A 17035-nucleotide genomic window follows, 5' to 3' on the forward strand; every position below is an offset into this window, starting at 1 on the left:
AAAGAAAGGAGTGATGGGTTTTTTCGTTGCGATTGTTCTAAAAATCTAGATTGGTGACTTAACACTACTAATACCCATTGGTGGATTGCCGCTTAAAGTGTCTTAGTCGTTTCTTTTCGAATCGTGTAATCGACGGTATTATTCGAATGTCTTTTGAATTACTGAATTTACCCTGATGAAACCTTGCAGTGACGTATAGCTTTCAATTAAAAAAGAAAAAATAAAAATTACGTGAATTATATAAAAGTGAGAACTAATAGTCTCGTCCTTGCTACTAGTACCCTTCAGTATGAGTAGCTTTAAACCGTTTCATGAAAAAAATTAAAAGAAAAACCCGAAAAATATAATAGTGACCTGGCAAATTAATAATAACCTGAACTAACCTGACAAACGTAATTGTAACGCGAAAATTAAAATAGTAACCTGGCAAATATGTGTGTGTATATGTATATTTTGAAACTACGTTCTCGACTTGAATATAAAAAAAAATGAAATCGTTCTGGTTCTGTTAGAGAAGGTATCTTAAACTGACATATTTTCTAAGGTAACTTGTAAAGTAACTTGCGAATCTAAATTATTATGACGATGAAGAAATTCAAATAAATATAAATGAACGACCGAATGAATTGTTAGCCGAACGATCGAAAAAATTAGAAAAGAAAAAGTTACGAGGAAAACGTGTACTTTGGCTCCCATTTTTTACGTTTCCCGAACCTTGGCGAATGTTAGATGTTAGCCTGATCGAGCTATGCGTCACTGCAAAATTTCGTTAAAATATGCTAAGAAACGCCCGAGTTATTGTTGCAAAAGTCACTTTTCGAATATCTCCGGTTAGCCGAGGTTCGCCAACTAATACCATTAAGTAGGAGTTTTCGATTTGTGTCGCGATGTCGACTTCGAAAAGTTAAGAGAAATCTTTATGTGACGTTTCATATTTTTCCGAAACCTCAAAAACCACCCGAATATCCTGCTCGTTCTAAAATACTGACTGTGATTTTTAATTGTTATTGTAGTTATTATTATATAAATCTAAAGTTCTACATGGGACATATTCATTCCTGTTTTTTATTCTCTTCTAGTTATATTTAGTAAGTGTAAAAGTTGTCTTATTTGTCTTGCTGTTTCGTATGGTTCCAAAACCCAATTTTTAATTTAAAAAAATACATATTTTTTAAGTGAATTTGTGAAATGTTTCGTTTCGTTCAAATTTGAAAAACCGATTAAAAAGTGCAGGAACTGTTTCGATAATCCGTCAAGTTTGAGTTTTTTTAAAGAAAATGATACAGGGTTCCTGCTTGTCAGTTCTTATAACGTGAATGTAACAAAAAGAAAAGACAAAAACACGACGTGTCATAAAAATACTCTAAACTTGTATTAGTTAAAATATCTTGTCTAAAAAGTATGGAACGGAATGATTGTTTTGAAGTCGTAAAGAAGTCGTTTTGAGTTGTTTTTGATATTTCGGATTTCTGATAAATTTAACCTGAAGATTCGTATTAAGAAAAGAAAAAGAAAACTCCTACTTGAGACTCGCCCCTTGTGTGAGGGTGTGAGGGAGGATTATTCACCCGATCCGTTCTTTAAAAGTTCGTTGCTAACTCGAATGATGACTACCCCGGAAAACGCTTAATCTAAACTTAAATACGAAATAAAATACAGGGTCGTTCACGCCATATCAGATACTCTGTGGAATGTATTGTAATCGACTTGAACGTTAGAGAGATTAAAGTATCGAAGTTATGTTTTTACAAAATACTATGATGAGTTTTGAAATTACTGGAAAATTATTGTCAAATGGCGTGAACGATCTTGTACCTATGATATTTCTTCTCTGTAGGTGACGTGAATCGGCTGTGAGAAAATCTTCTTTCTGTTCTTGTTTAAACCCTCCTTATCCACTGCAGAGTCTCGAAGCTATGTAACTATGTTGCTACGTTGCTGTTGTTTTTTGTCTTTGTGCTGCTGCTGCCGTCGTATTCTCCTCCTTCTCCTCCTCCTCCTCCTCATTTTTCTATATCCTTTGGTTAACCTAAAAAGGTTTGTATTAACATTTGTGCATTTACAAAAAAATAATAAGTTGAAGTATTGGAATTATTTCTTAATGCAAACTGTAAATCTACAGGGTGTTTGGTACTTCGATGCAAACGATGCAAATATTTAAAGGAATGAAGAAGAGAATTAAAATTATTTTTTGAATGGACGTTTTGGTAATAATATAGGTGATCATACCTCCAGAATCAATGTGTATATTTACGATGTGTTTCCTACATAATAATAGGTGAAAGTTTAGGGACTGGATTGTTCTCTAAATAATTTGAAGTATTTTGTTCTTCAACAGTTTTAGGAAATTTTAAAATTAATTCATTTAAAATAATCCAGTGAGAAACTGTAGCTGTAGGTTTTGATAAGTTTCTAATAAAACATTTTCCTTACCTTTAGGAAATACACTGTAAATAAATATTAAAAGAAATGTACATGTTGGGTGTAAGTTAAGTGAGGTCATTAATTTTAAGAGAAGGTTCCTTCTCATATTTTATGAAAAAATCTTCATTTCAACCTGTCCCCTAATTTGCATTAGTTTTATTAATTGTGCGGTTTAGCCCCGATTTTTTTTAAATTATAGAGCTGTATAAACTACACATTTTCATCGAAAATGGCCTGGTGGATGTAAAATTTTAACAAGTCATATTGGCGATTTATTAAAATTTTGCTCTTAGAAACTGTCACGGTAGACCTTGAATTTTACATTGACCGGGCCATTTTTGATGAAAATGTGCACTTTGTTGAGCTCCATAATTTTTTAAAAATCCATGCTGAATCGTACCTTTGATAAACTTTTTACGGACTACCTCTGAAACAAATGAGTCAGTGTATGAATGTGTATATGTTTACCAAAACAATAATAATATACAAGTAAAAATTCTCTCTACATTGAACTCTACTATATTTGAGTAGAAACTATCTTCTTGTTGTAAATAATGGTTTTTGTTAAAATAGCTGTGTAAGAAATGAAAGGAAAGATCCTACATTTTATAATTTGTTTAAAGAAAAAATAATTCCTTTTATGTGTCTATATTTTACAGCTTCTTATGTTCCCTATAAAATTAAAAAAAAAACTAAATTTGAAGATATTTTATTGTTAAAATGGATGAATGCCTACTTTTTCAATTAAAAAATTCAGTTATTAATGTAATACACACTTTGTGTAACTGTTGTATTTTGAATTTTAAATTAGTTCCCTGTATAGAGACCCTACTGCTGTATGATAGTAACCCTTTTTACTCGTACCTTGTTGGAAATAAGCACTCGATATTCAAATTTAAATCAAATTTCTGTGCTTACCTAGGATATTTTCTTCTCCGACAAGTTCTGCTCTCTGCTCCTTTTTACCTTGCTTACGCCAAATGTACCTTACGAATTTACCAAATGCCATTTCTGCTGCTAAAAAAGGTTACTAAAAAATTATTAACAAATACCAACTCCCTGTTCCTCCTGAGAGTCCATGTTGATGAAACTTCGATGTATCCCTGGCCCCCCTTGATCTGTTCAAAGTGAACCCGTGTATAAAACGTGTTCCGTGTTTGCTAATGTTTGCTAAAGGGGGCAAACGATGACATCCTGTCTCTTCGTTGGTCACTCAGACTCTTTCGAGTCAAAGTTCTGGTCGAGCTAAACCTACCTACCTACCTACTAAAAATGTATCAAATTGTGTCTTTTGTAAAAGCTAGATGTGTGAATCGATTGATGAGGAGCGAATTTAGGCAAATGTGGAAATTTTTGCCCAAAATTTACCTGTACCCCTTGCTTACTTGCTCGTTAAGGTTCTTCGAGAACCTTAAACTTGAAGTTGGTGGTGCAATCTTCTTTCTAGGTCCCCAGGATTTGAGGTGCTGCGTCCTGTGAACCCTACGGTTTACCTATTTTAGCGAGTCGCCCCCTACCGTGTGTAGGTGACACCCTCCCTACCTGCAGCCTCGATAACCATATCGAGCCACTTTCCAATGGTGTGCCCCCTTGCTGCTGGTGCCCCTCTGCTGCTGCTGCTGCTAACCTGAACCAAATTTTCTCTTCTCTGCTCTGTTAAAGTTTTATTTTGGGTTCTTACCTGATGTACCTTAACGCCCTTTTTCCGATCCTCCGTCTCGGCCCCCATTTTGCCCCCCATCCCATTTTGAACCCCCCGTTCTGTCGACGACGTTTTTGTCATCTTTATTCCCTCTAAACGTTTGAATCTGGATCGTTCCTCTTGAAATAAGTGGATTGATCCGTTTTTGATTCAAGAACAAGGAATTAATCCTTTGTTCGTTACGTTGTGAGGATAGAACGGGTGGTTCCCGACGATTGCGTCGAATTGAATTGCAACGAATTGCCGTCTGGGACCTTCCCTTTCGCTGACTTTCCGACTTGTGACGATCAGCACCAGCTCCCTCTGAGATGGCCCTTCGGTACCGTTCGATTCCTATCGTGGCCGCAGATGGAACCACCGGTAAAAAACCGTCTCCTCGCAAAATCCTAGAACTTAGACTAGTAAAGTTTTCGGTGGCTGTCGCCGTCTTTTCCCTCGGGATCTGGACCAGTTAACGACAGCGGCACTTGTTGCTGCACCTCTTCGGGGGGCGTCGTGAACGAAGGCCTCATCGGTGCTGGCCCCATTGATGATTCCTCCGTTTGCCCGTTCACCGGGGGGCGACTCCGGCTTGTGGTCGTTGTTGTTCTGCCGGATCTAACAATTGGGTTAAGACCCCCAAAGAGGGGTCGGTCGAGAGGCCGACTCCTCGTCAAGGTACCTGGAGGGTTTCTTCTCCACGTATCTTTGCGTTGCGTCCGTTTCTCTGCCGGGCCCTCTTTGGGCCCGGTGTCGTACAGTGTTGCCGGCTTGTGCAAGAAATCAAAAAAATAAGGGAATTCTTCCAATGAATGCTTTCCTGAAAATTACTGGGTTTCCTCAATAATTTTCATCATTGTGGATGTTGGGGGGTCAATTTGCATTAACGAATAATGCAAATTACCCTTCAACATCCCCTCATTACCCCCTTTGTACCATCTCTTCTCTCTCATTCACCTTCTTTTGTTATAATTTTTACCTGTGAATCGATTAATTTACATTAACAAATTCCATTAAACCAGTGCTAGATAAAGCTTCAATTATTAACAATGTAATTTTAGTTTTAACAACTTCAAAATCATATTCGTATGTATCTCTGTGTAATGAGTTTAAAGCACTTTTCGCTTTATAAAACGGAAACGAAAAGAATTGAGGAATCTATCTTTCCCCAATGGCAAATTATAGCTTTCTAATACCAAAACCATCTCGTTTAAATAAAATTAAAAGTTTGTTATAACGAGAGGTGAAAATTATTGCAATTTTCGGAGAGAGACAAAAATGGCAACGTCGCCGCCACGGCGGATACAAAGCGAGGTAATGACGATTCATAGGAAGAATTCCCCGAATGGAATGTTTAAGTGTTTATTATTCACCTGTGATGGATTTCTTTAAATGGCAATTTTTAAAGAAAACCATTGGATGAAATTCTGAAAATAATTAATTATATGTATATTAATTAACACTGTTTCTTTATCTATGACTGTTATTTTTTATGCCACTATTTAAAATGTGTTGTTATGTTACAATTTTCAATTATTAAACTACCTACAAAAGGTTGGTGGATTATTTCAAAGACACGTTGTTGATACATTGTGGTAGCCACATAAATGAGAACCGTGATAAAGATGTATCAACTAATTTACTATAATGGAAATTTAAACAAAAATTATTGTAATTTTGCTAAATTAAATATTGGTGATACAATGTGCCTTCGTTCATACAATGTAACTTGGTGATACAATGTATGAACTGATTTACTATAAGGGAAATTTAAACAAAGATTATTGTAATTTTGCTAAAATAAATATTCCCTTCCGATAAACATTTCTTGCACTGTTAATAAAACAATATTCTAAGACCAAATAAATCCCAAATATAAGAAAACCCTTGAAAATATAGAAGTGGTTGCTTTCGAAAGAGCCAAAATTGACTAGTGATTAGGGCTTAAACCACCAAAAAGGCAGGCGCGCCCCATTCACACTTGAAACGCAAGAAAGTCCAATTTTACTTATTCTAAATTGCAAATGAAAATGATAGACCAAAAATGACTGTACCTACCTTGGTGAAGGCTGTGGAGCCGTGGAAAAGCCCTACTTTCTCGACCATCCCAGAAATTGAAGACCCAACAGATGCTATATCTCGAAGACTCTGAAGGATGATGATAGTTGCTTGCTGTGGTGGGTAGTAGAATTTTTTTCGCTTCGTCGGGGTGGAACGCTTCGGTTTCTGTACTAAAACCAGAGGAATAGTTTTGGGTAATTTCCAATTGCAGGAGCACAAATCGATGAATATAATGTGGTCCTCTACGAAAGGAATGCTACTTTGGGACAATATCAACGATAAGTTTTGATTGCGTTTGAAGGAGGGGAAATTTTATTATTAGTTCTCATATTTCGGGAATAGAGGAGCCTATACTTTGCAAATCAGGACTTTTTGGAAGATCCTCTAGGAACGGGCTTCTTTTTTTTTTCTTACCTCTTCTTTCTTGGTTCCGTAGATGGTCTTTCAATCCACAGGGATGATACCTTTTCTTATTTATTGCTTCTCAATTTTAAATGAGATTATATTTCTATTTCAAATTTAAAATTTTAAGTTAATTCCCACTTTTCTGTTAATGAAAACACAAAACGAACTTTCGCGGTTCGATTGTTGACAAGGGAATGTCTTAATTGTCATTCGATATGTTCTAGTATGTTTAGTGGTGTAGTTCATAGGTTTTTTTTCCAAATCAATCCTTCCGTATGTCTATTTTTGGGGTGATGGGGGTGGTTTTAAAGGGGCGCAAGCCGTCCTAAATGCGCCTCTTACGCCTATGAGTATGCAGGTGAAAAAAAAAAGGGGTGAAAAATCAAGTGGGGAAAAGTGTAATTGGGCGGGAAAGAAATCTGTAAGCTTCCGCCTCTAGACGGCAGATGGCGCATGTAGAACAGGGAAGGAAACTGTAATTTGACTAGGAAGAAATCTGTAAAAGGTTCTTCCCCTGGAAGGTAGATGGCGCGAGCAGAACGAGGCGGGGAACTGTATTTTGGATGGGAAGAAATCTGTAAAAGGTTCTTCCCCTGGACGGTAGATGGCGCGAGCAGAACGAGGAAGGGAACTGTAATTTGGATGGGAAGAAATCTGTAAAAGGTTCTGCCCCTGGACGGTAGATGGCGCATGTAGGACTAGGAAGGAAACTGTAATTTGGATGGGAAGAAATCTGTAAAAGGTTCTTCCCCTGGACGGTAGATGGCGCGAGCAGAACAAGGAAGGGAACTGTAATTTGGATGGGAAGAAATCTGTAAAAGGTTCTTCCCCTGGACGGTAGATGGCGCGAGCAGAACAAGGAAGGGAGCTGTAATTTGGATGGGAAGAAATCTGTAAAAGACTTTACCTCTAGACGGTAGATGGCGGTTGTGGCATAAGGAAGGAAACTGTAATTTGGTTGAAGAAAAAATCGAAGTTCATAGATGGCGCCACACACGATAAAAAAATCAATAACTCTTAGATGAAGGAAAAATATCCGTTGTTCGATTTAGAAATGAAACAAACTACCCAAAGTAAAAAACTCTCAAAATTACCGATGACGATACTCCGCCATTTCTCAAGAATTCGTAATTGTTATTAATTATCAAAACGATTGTGAATAATGTACTCTACACTTCTGATTAAATGCTACACACATACAGTGGCTCACGATCAAAATAATGCATGCCTAAATTTTCCAATTTTGCTATGATCATTTACTTTTTATAATATAAATCTAATAGCAAATAAAATTACATAAAAAAAACTATTCCCTGGAATGTGAAATAATAATATATTGTACTAAATCAGATTTTTAAAATACATTTTTTCATAATGACACGTCACAATAAAAATAATGCATTAAGTGAGTATTTGTAAAAATATGTGTACTATTGACATTCCGATGTTTCTCGTGTGTAGCAAGTTGCAGTTGGTTCAATTTATATTCTGTAGCAGTTTCGTATTAAAAATGCTAATGGGTTGCGCCGTACATCCACAGAGATAAGAGAGGGAGTAAATTTGAACTTTCAAAGGCACAAATCAAAGAAAAATTGCGGAAATTTTAAATTTGAGCTCTTCGACAGTTCAACATATAATAAGGAACTATATATAAAAAGGAAGATCGTATTATCGGCAAATCACGTAAATGCAACCGAAAATTTTTTAATCGACACGACGAGCGATGGATTTATAAAAAGATGAGAGAAAACTCCAAACTAAGTGCACCAAAAATAACTGATTTCATGGAGAAATACTTAAATAAGAAAGTTTGTATTGAATCGGTACGAAGATGTTTAGGTTCCAAAGGTTTTCGCGACAGAATTACTAGAAAAAACCCGTATATCGGCCCGAAAAATAAGAAGTCGAGATTACTGTTTTTACTAAAGAGTAAGTATTTAAAACAGGATTTAGAATTTTGGAAAACTATTATTTTTACTGACGAAAGTAAATATAACTTGTTTGGTAGTAAAGACGGAAGAATGAATGTTTGGAGAAAATCAAATGAAGAGTTATTACCTCAATGTTTAAAAAAAACACCGTAAAGCACAGATGAGGAAACGTGACGGTTTGGGGATGTGTAGCTAGCTGCCTCTGTAGTCGGAAACTTACATTTGGTCGAAGGATATATGGACAGATTTATGTATTTACATATTTTGAAAACAAATCTTGAAGCCAGTGCCGAAAAATTGAACTTAAGTGGTAATTTTAAATTCTATCAAGACAATGATCCTAAGCATTCTGCAACAATTGTGAAGGAATGGTTGCTTTATCATTGTCGGTCGGTTATAAAAACTCCGATGGCGCTTCCAATCGAGAATGGTATTATTTAAACACCTTTCCATTTTCGCCATTTTTTTTACTTACAAAATTTTTATAGTTCTTTATTTGCGAAAAAAATTGAAATTCATATTGGAATTGTAAAAAGAGCTGGTGAAAATTTTTGAAGGATATTTGATTGCGAACGATAAATTCATAAACCTAGATTTGCAATTCATGAGACTCCTACTTTTCTCAATTTGTCGCCGTCAGAAGTCCTTTCCCTGGTAGGCAGCTTCTCCTACTTATCGGTGACGGAATCTTTTTTACCTCCTCCTCCTTTGAGAGTTGGAAATCCACAAAAACACGCACCAATAGCACTTACATATCTTTTGGGTATCTCTGTTGTGGTTTTTGAGGTGCTAAAACAACACACGGATAGCTATACGGCTACGATTGTACCTTTTTTTACAAAATGTGATATTTGATTTTGTTAATTATGCACCGGGATGATATTATCACAAATATGTACGTGCGAAAGACCGATTTGCGAACTGTCCGGATCGAAAACTTGATAAAACTGGTTAACTTCAAATTGCAAGTGTATCGAACCACCGCCTCCGCGATGCAATTGACCTGAGCAGCTTACCTCGTGAGAGGAGGAGGAGGAGGAGTTGTCCTGGTTCCCTAAATATTCTCTTCGTCGACGTGGTCTGGGTCATTGGCTTTCTTAATTTTTGCTGCTCAATTTTGAATTGTACAATATCTTTATTTTGCGCGTAAACAATTGATAACATTTTCACGTTTAAATTAACGACAAACGAACGAAAAGAACTCTCACGGTTCAATCGTTTTCGGTAACGAGAAAGGTCTTTATTCTCGGTCTTCGGCGATGCTCGAAGATGAGGTAATTAACGGGAATAAAACATCTACAGGTGCCTTTGACGCCAGTGAACAAATGACGCCACGCGTAAAAAATCAATATCTGGACGGAAATTTTGTTTGTTTGTTCACTTCGTTAATCCGAAACGCGTACGCACGCGCCAAGCCAACTCGATGGTACAATTTTAAGGATAGATCGTGAACGTAATAAAAAATTATTTATTTAAAAAATATTTTATTATTTAACGAATTATGTTATACGTTAAGTGAGCTTAGCAACAATTCAAGACTTAAGAAGTGCCTATACTAATTAGATCTCCTCTTTATACAAAAAATATGTTATCGTTGGCAAAAGCAAGGAATCTGTTAGTCTATGTTAGAATTATAATAAATAAGCATATATGAAATTTAAATCCCTCTCAGCATCATTAATGTTAGCTTAGCTAGTATTATTTTAATGATTGTAATGATTTTAAATGGCCATATAATTTCTCCCTTTTTAAGTTTGTGAAAATTGGGGTTTTCTATTTTCAGAAGGTTTCAACTGTATGGCCATTTTTACATTTTTGGTGGACCGCTGACAATAGTAGAATATAATTATGGCTAAAATAATTATTATACTAAATATGATCATTAAGGCGGTAATAGAGAGGCTAGTATTAAGAACATCAAACTTTGTTAAATGATATACAGTTGTTTTGCCTTATCTAATTTTATACGAATACTTTCAAGATTAATTCCATGAAGCGATAAAAGTTCAATTTTTCTTGAAGGTTTGTTCATTTTTATAGCTGGTAACTTTGAGCGTAAGTTTATTGTGTCGGTGTTGAATTATGGACACCAAATCCTAAAAGGTGACAATAATCTAATTAATGGCATAATTTATATAAATCTTTAAATTTATTATATTTACATTTCACAAGGATAACATATACCGTGTGTAAAACTTGAATATGGTATTGGTGGCTTTAGGAAGCCTTTCTATTAGGTGATAAGGGTTAATTTTAGACAAAGTGAATATGATATTTGTTAGTCTTGCCCAGGCTTGCTTTTCGAGTGGTCTTAAGATAGAATATACGACTTAAAACAAAAGGCAATTTTATTTCCTATAACCTATGTATTTCCAATAGTCGGGTTCTTGAAATTTGTACTTTAAAATGATGTATCACTTAATCTTCTTTATCATTTAAGATATTTGAAAGGGTGGTTGTGCAGGATACAATAGGGTTAAAAGAAGCGCAGTGAATTTTACATAAAAATAATTACCTCTCTATAAAAAATCAACGTGCTACGATGATTTTTTCAAATTGACATCCCATATAGTAACCAGTGGCTTAGCAAACTTATCTAAAAAGATTAAATGTCACAAATACAAAACGCCTCTATTTTTAATAAGAAAAAAAAACCTTAAGTTTAAAACGAGGTTCCCAAATATGCAATATTTTTGCACAAATTGCTTTCTTTAAATTGAACACTCCATATATTTTCTAATAATTGAAAAACATATACTTTTATATGTTTCTAATTGGTTCTTTGGTTACTATTTCAATTTAAAAGTGAAGAAAGTACATACAATTTGTTTTATAATAACTATCTTTCATATATCCATAGCGACCCCAACTAATGATTCTGTATAGATTTTGTAACTTTCATATATATATGCATATGTACACACATAATATGTAACTATGCTTTCTGACTATTAAATAATATGGGAGTATGGGTGAGACATAAAAAAAACTTAATTTATTTTAAAAAGTTACATTTTTAAAACTGTTGCATTCAATATTGTATTATAAAAATTTAATTAAAAATATAAATATTGTGTATTTGCGGCGTTATGATATCTTTTCAAATAAGCCAATAACACATGTTGCAATATATGTAATATATTTCATAGGTATAATAGATGACCCTTTACATTGCTTCAGCTATTGTAACGGTGCTGTTTGTTTTGAAACTTTTCCATAAATGTCCAAAATATTCTCTTTTATTTTCCTACGTTTCCGATCAAAACTTTTTCCTTTTGCTGTTGATTTTCCCACATTATTTTTGCCTAATTGTTGTAAAGTCTGCTCTTTTTCCTCTTTAACTTTTTGAATTTTCTTATCCATTAATAACTCTTTGTAGTTTTTGCATTTGTTCTTTGGAGGTTTTGCTCCTGATGAAAAAATGAAAAATAAATCTTTAAACCAATTTGCTCTGTAACAAGAAATATTATAGTGAAGTTTTAAACCTACCAAGTTTGATCAATTGTTGTATCTTTGCTTCCTCTTTCTTAACTGAATCAAATCCTGACATGCCAAGCTTAATAACCTCATACTTTGCTTTTTGTAAGTTGAAAACCAATTCTGGGTTTACATTAGAGACTTCTTTATGCCCGGATTTCATAGGAACTTTGGTTTTAGTTTTATAGAATGTGAAATCCACTTGTTCGTAGTTTGCCTCTGCATTTTTCTTTAAAAGTGAGGCTCGAGTGGGCACAAAATCTGTTGCCATGTTGAGTTAAATTTGATTTTGTAATATCTAGGTATCAGGAGCGTAAATGTGAACAGGATTTTAAGTGAGCTTGTCATTAATAAAATAAGAAATATTGTTTTTAACTTGCTTTCAAAATTAAATGTGAAGAAAGTAGGTAGTTTATCAATTTAAGGTTATGGTTAATTGTCAAATTACGTAGTTAACAATTTTGACAGACACACATCGTTTTGTAGATTTGAAGATAAAAACTCATTATTTGTGGCAACGTTGGATGGAATAGCAAATTTTCCACCTTTCAACTATATATAATAGTTACCATGTCAACTTGTTTTAGTGGTGCGACAAATAAAAACGAATTTGGAAGTAATATACGTACATATAATGAGTCAGGGAACGGTAAGGACGAATAAGCGATAGAATTTAGGCAGTTACTTTTTGTTTCTAGACTCGTTAATTTTGTATATGGACACCTTTGTTAGTGAGAAGTAGAGGTTTTTAATATTTCTTGGCACAATTTTAATTTAATAGTGTAAATTTACTAGTTTGAAACTAACTATTAGCTTTAGTTCTAGTCGAACATAGACAAAAAACGCACTACGTTCGCAATTACCATAAGATCTAAGGGCCATTTATTTTGACATGTAAATTAATTCTAGCCACAATATCAAAAGCAAAAAGGCGCATTTTACATTTATTTCGTATTGATCGCATCGATCACATAAATTTTGTAAATTTTTTTTGTTTGTTTGAAATAATCTTTATAAGCACTGTTGGAGCTCTTACATATCCAACATTATTTATATTAGGCTTTCTTTGGGACGAAAACATGCACTTTCTGGCCAGATGAATTTTAAGGCCGATAATCAAAAGTCCTACATGCTAAAGCTGTATCAAAGATTTGAAATGGAACATGACAAAGTTTGGTGAAAGATATAGTTTTAGGAACATCACACCTGAAAGGCACTATTGTTTTAGAATTGATTCTGTTTTAGAAGTAGTTCCGAAAAATGTTTCAGACCAACTAATTTAATGCCAAAAGTATTGTATATTGTGTTTTAGTAAATGTTTTTGAAGCGCTTTCTTCGTAGAAAAGTGGGTAATTTTGTCTATAGGATAAAACCTATAGTTGCTTTCGAATGTTGACAACATTCAAGTAGGTAAAATTTTTGGAACATTGTTAAATATCCTCGTCATCTCTATATCATACTTGAGGTTTTTTGATTTAACCAAAATCGCCATAAGCACGCTAAGTGATAGAGTTTTATACTACGAGTAAATTATTATTGCGAATTTCTATAAAACTCCTCAAAATTTTGAAAAAATACCTTTTAAATATATTGACAGTTGTTCAATAAATATACAGGGTGTATCACAACTTATAATAATATCTTCTATCATACAAAAGCATAAAAAAATTAATTTAACACCACTTGAAAGCACTCATTTACAATGCTGGGTTTGAAATTCCTTCATAAACTTCACTAACAACACTACGTCTTCGTAAGTGGTCGCGTTATAAAGGGAGGCTCTCATTCCTCCTACTGACCTATGCCCTTTCAGCTGGTACATGTATCTTTTTTCAGCTTCAATTAGAAATTTGGCTTCTAACGCTTCATCCCCTTGGGGCCCTCCCACTCTGAAAGGAATGTTAATGCGACTGCGGCAATTCTTGTTGATAGGGCAGTTGTAGAAGTCTTTGGAGTCCCTTATTGCTTCATATAGAATGCTACTTTTCCTCAGAGATTCCTTTTCCATGCACTCAACGCCACCGTTCTTTTTGATCCATTGCAGGACTTTTTCCATTACATATACCCTAAAGAGCAATATAATTATAAACAATTTATTTGTAATAAATTTGACTCACGAAAATGTTGCAGGTGTATTTAAAATGGAGTTCTGTTTTGAGACCTCGTTGAAATCGAAAACTGAAGGACAGATTTTCATGGCGGTTCCCAGTAAATCTTCTCTAATGATTGCAATGACCACTCCTGCCGGACCTATGTTCTTTTGGGCCCCACCAAATATGCAGCCAAACTGATATAAAAAAGTACCATCTAAAGCCTTCATCTAAAACTTGTTACTTAATGCCCTACCTTCGATATATCAATTTTCCTGGTCATAATATTTGAAGACATATCAACAACTATGGGAACACCATTCGTTTCAGGAATGTAGGGGAACTCAACACCTGTGAAAATTGATTTAAAAAGAAGTAAAAAAACTAGCATCTTATTCACCATCCACAGTTTCGTTATCACAGTAATAAAAATATGACGCTTCTGGATTCAAAGTCCAAGTGCTGGGGTCTGGAATGTTTCCCGGTTTGTCCGGTTTTGGAAAGACCAAATTGACAGTGCCGTATTTCTGAGCCTCCTTCACAGCCCTTGCGGACCAAGTTCCGGTTATGGCATAATCGGCGGTTCCGGTTCGGCCCATAAAGTTCATGGCCACTGCTGCAAAGGCTCCAATGCCGCCTCCTTGTATGAACACAGTTTTGTAGTTGTCAGGAACATTTCTAATGTAGAAAAGGTTAATTTTTATAGCTAATTTCCCCTTAATGAAACCTACAAAAGCTGCTTAATCGTATCGTGAGCACTTTGATTGATTTGCATGTACTCCTTCGACCTGTGGCTCATTTCCATTAGACTCATGCCGCTGTTGCGGTACGATAGGAGTTCGCCTTGAACTTCGGCTAGGACCTACGTTGGTTCAACACGTTAATTATTAAACAAAAGATCAATCGAATTATGACTTAATAAAATAAGAGTTTAAGGGTACCTTACGATAAATATAGAGAGTTTAGCTTTGTAAGTGTGCAAACTCTGGATAAGCATTAAGTATATTTCAATTATGTTTGAGGTACTGAAAATTCGAGTAGTCACATTTTTGTCAAAGTTCGAAGACCTTGGTGAAAATGTCGTCAAAGTGACGTAATAAAATGTTCTTACAATATCAAGTTAGCAAAGTTACGTCACTTTGAAGTTATTTTTTGATGAGAATGTTCAATTTCCAGATATAGAAGAAGTTACCAATCTTTTCACACGTGGGGATGCTTCCTGTGTTCTTGGATGGAATAAACCGGTGGAAAGAACTATTTGCGCAGGAATAAAGACTTTTCAATTCTTGAATGAATATTTTGCTTTATACAGAGGGTGAAAAATGCCTTTTTGGACACTTCATACATTCTTATGTATGAAATCGTGTGTCGTACTAAGACAAATCTAATGCACGTCAATCTACTCAGACGAGATGCAGAAACACTTTTTACCTTACAGAAGCGGCTTTTTTAGTTACCTGACTACCTGAACCACACACTTCTGATGTTTTGACTTTATGTCCCTAAAAATAAATAAATGTATTTTCTTACCTCTCTAGGTAATTTCGCTGGTCCGGCTCCGAAATTCAACGCTGATTGACTGTTACCCATTTTGACTACAGAAATCCCAAGAAAATATCACAGAAAATTTCAAGAAATTTTTAAAGGTACACGCTCTTTGCAGACTAGTTAAACTCGAACATACGTGTAAGTTCCGATAAATACTGTTAAATACTATTTGGTTTGGTTACTTGGTGTGCTATTTGTGTTATCTTTCACCATGCGCCACGCACAGGCACTACTTGGTAACCAGTTTATCAGACAGCAGATACCTTTTCGCATGCTGTCTTTGCCTTGAGACGATGCTTTTATATATCGGCCGATAACTGCGTGCTATCGTCAAAAAACAACGTAGTTTTCGTCGAATATGAGGGGGCAAACATGAACGTATGACTCTCATACCGTGTGTCCCCGAAATAAAATTTTTAGATATATAAGCCTTGATGTATACGCTGGCATGACATATTTTAAAGACACTATATAGGTATGATATGGTAAACACGATGATGCTTCAAATAATTCGCCTGGATACAACGCGTTGGCAAATCCTTTTATTACTTAATTGTATTTTGGTTTTGCGTTATTTCAACTCGAGATAATTTTCCTGTAAACACTGATAATTCGCCATGTGGGGTAAAAACGACCATTGAATTTCTCAATGATTATTTTATAAGTGCAAATACATCCATATGTTGTTGTGGTCAAATTATCTTGTTTGGAGTTACTAAATTAATTTTCAATAATGTACGATACGAAATACGTTTGAGGGGTGCAGTCGGACTTTCATTTGAAGGATTTAAATACTTTCGGCGCCATAACATATATGAAATCTATTAGTTGTGTTTTAAACAACCACACTCAGTGCAGAAAGTATTGGTACAGCAGATAATATCGTATGGAACATAATATTTCGACGTTATTAAGCAATTTTTACAAAAAACACAAATAATCATACATGTCTTTTTGCATGTTTAGCATATATTTTTAATGAAAAATAACTAATAATACTGATTACTAAATAATTAATATAAACAACTGAATGGACTAGAATTGAAACACGAAAAGAATTTATACTGATCTGAAATAATAATAAAATAAGTAAAATAGTAACAATAAGTTTTGTTTCAATAACGTGTAAATTTCAAGCTTCTAGGCATGGAAATAATTAAGTTTGATGCCAAAGCTGACGGTAATTTTTTCCATCTTCTTGAAGGGCAATCTTTAACTCTTTCACGGAAAAATAATAATATTTCTTTTTTTTTTCGAGATAGTTCCAAAGATGTTCGATTTGTTTAAAGTCCGGTGGCTGTACAGGTGTTTTTAAATATTTTGAGATATTGCACAAGATCCAGAGGTTGGTGTTGGAATCGTTATTTTAGCTAAACAGAAAATCATCTCAAATTCCCATTTTAGTTGCACTAACATAA

General features: G+C 34.7%; 2 protein-coding genes across 2 annotated transcripts; both read right to left on the reverse strand.

The window, feature by feature from the left end:
• Positions 1-11475: 11475 nt before the first annotated feature.
• LOC136346733 (uncharacterized protein C1orf131) lies at positions 11476-12419 on the reverse strand. Its single transcript, XM_066296105.1, has 2 exons — positions 11992-12419; positions 11476-11912 (listed from the first exon to the last, which is right to left on the reverse strand). The coding sequence occupies exons 1-2, from the start codon at positions 12248-12250 to the stop codon at positions 11683-11685; spliced, it is 489 nt and encodes a 162-aa protein (XP_066152202.1). The 5' UTR covers positions 12251-12419; the 3' UTR covers positions 11476-11682.
• Positions 12420-13543: 1124 nt separating this feature from the next.
• Positions 13544-15878, reverse strand: LOC136346729 (probable phosphoserine aminotransferase). Its single transcript, XM_066296101.1, has 6 exons — positions 15600-15878; positions 14801-14931; positions 14470-14747; positions 14326-14420; positions 14097-14266; positions 13544-14045 (listed from the first exon to the last, which is right to left on the reverse strand). Exons 1-6 carry the CDS (start codon positions 15657-15659, stop codon positions 13673-13675), a joined length of 1107 nt encoding a protein of 368 aa, XP_066152198.1. The 5' UTR covers positions 15660-15878; the 3' UTR covers positions 13544-13672.
• Between the last annotated feature and the right edge of the window lie 1157 nt (positions 15879-17035).

Source organism: Euwallacea fornicatus, chromosome 24 (genome assembly GCF_040115645.1).
Source record: "Euwallacea fornicatus isolate EFF26 chromosome 24, ASM4011564v1, whole genome shotgun sequence".
In the NCBI taxonomy this organism is placed as follows: domain Eukaryota; kingdom Metazoa; phylum Arthropoda; class Insecta; order Coleoptera; family Curculionidae; genus Euwallacea; species Euwallacea fornicatus.

Bases quoted from the DNA above. Each gene is read 5' to 3' on its own strand.
- LOC136346729 (XM_066296101.1), bottom strand. From the start codon at position 15,659: ATGGGTAACAGTCAATCAGCGTTGAATTTCGGAGCCGGACCAGCGAAA. The intron at 14,267-14,325 runs GTAGGGCATTAA...TTTTTATATCAG, and splicing joins GGAAAATTGATATATCGAAG to TTTGGCTGCATATTTGGTGG. The intron at 14,046-14,096 runs GTGAGTCAAATT...ATTGCTCTTTAG, and splicing joins AATACACCTGCAACATTTTC to GGTATATGTAATGGAAAAAG.
- LOC136346733 (XM_066296105.1), bottom strand. From the start codon at position 12,250: ATGGCAACAGATTTTGTGCCCACTCGAGCCTCACTTTTAAAGAAAAAT. The intron at 11,913-11,991 runs GTAGGTTTAAAA...TTTTTTCATCAG, and splicing joins ACAACAATTGATCAAACTTG to GAGCAAAACCTCCAAAGAAC.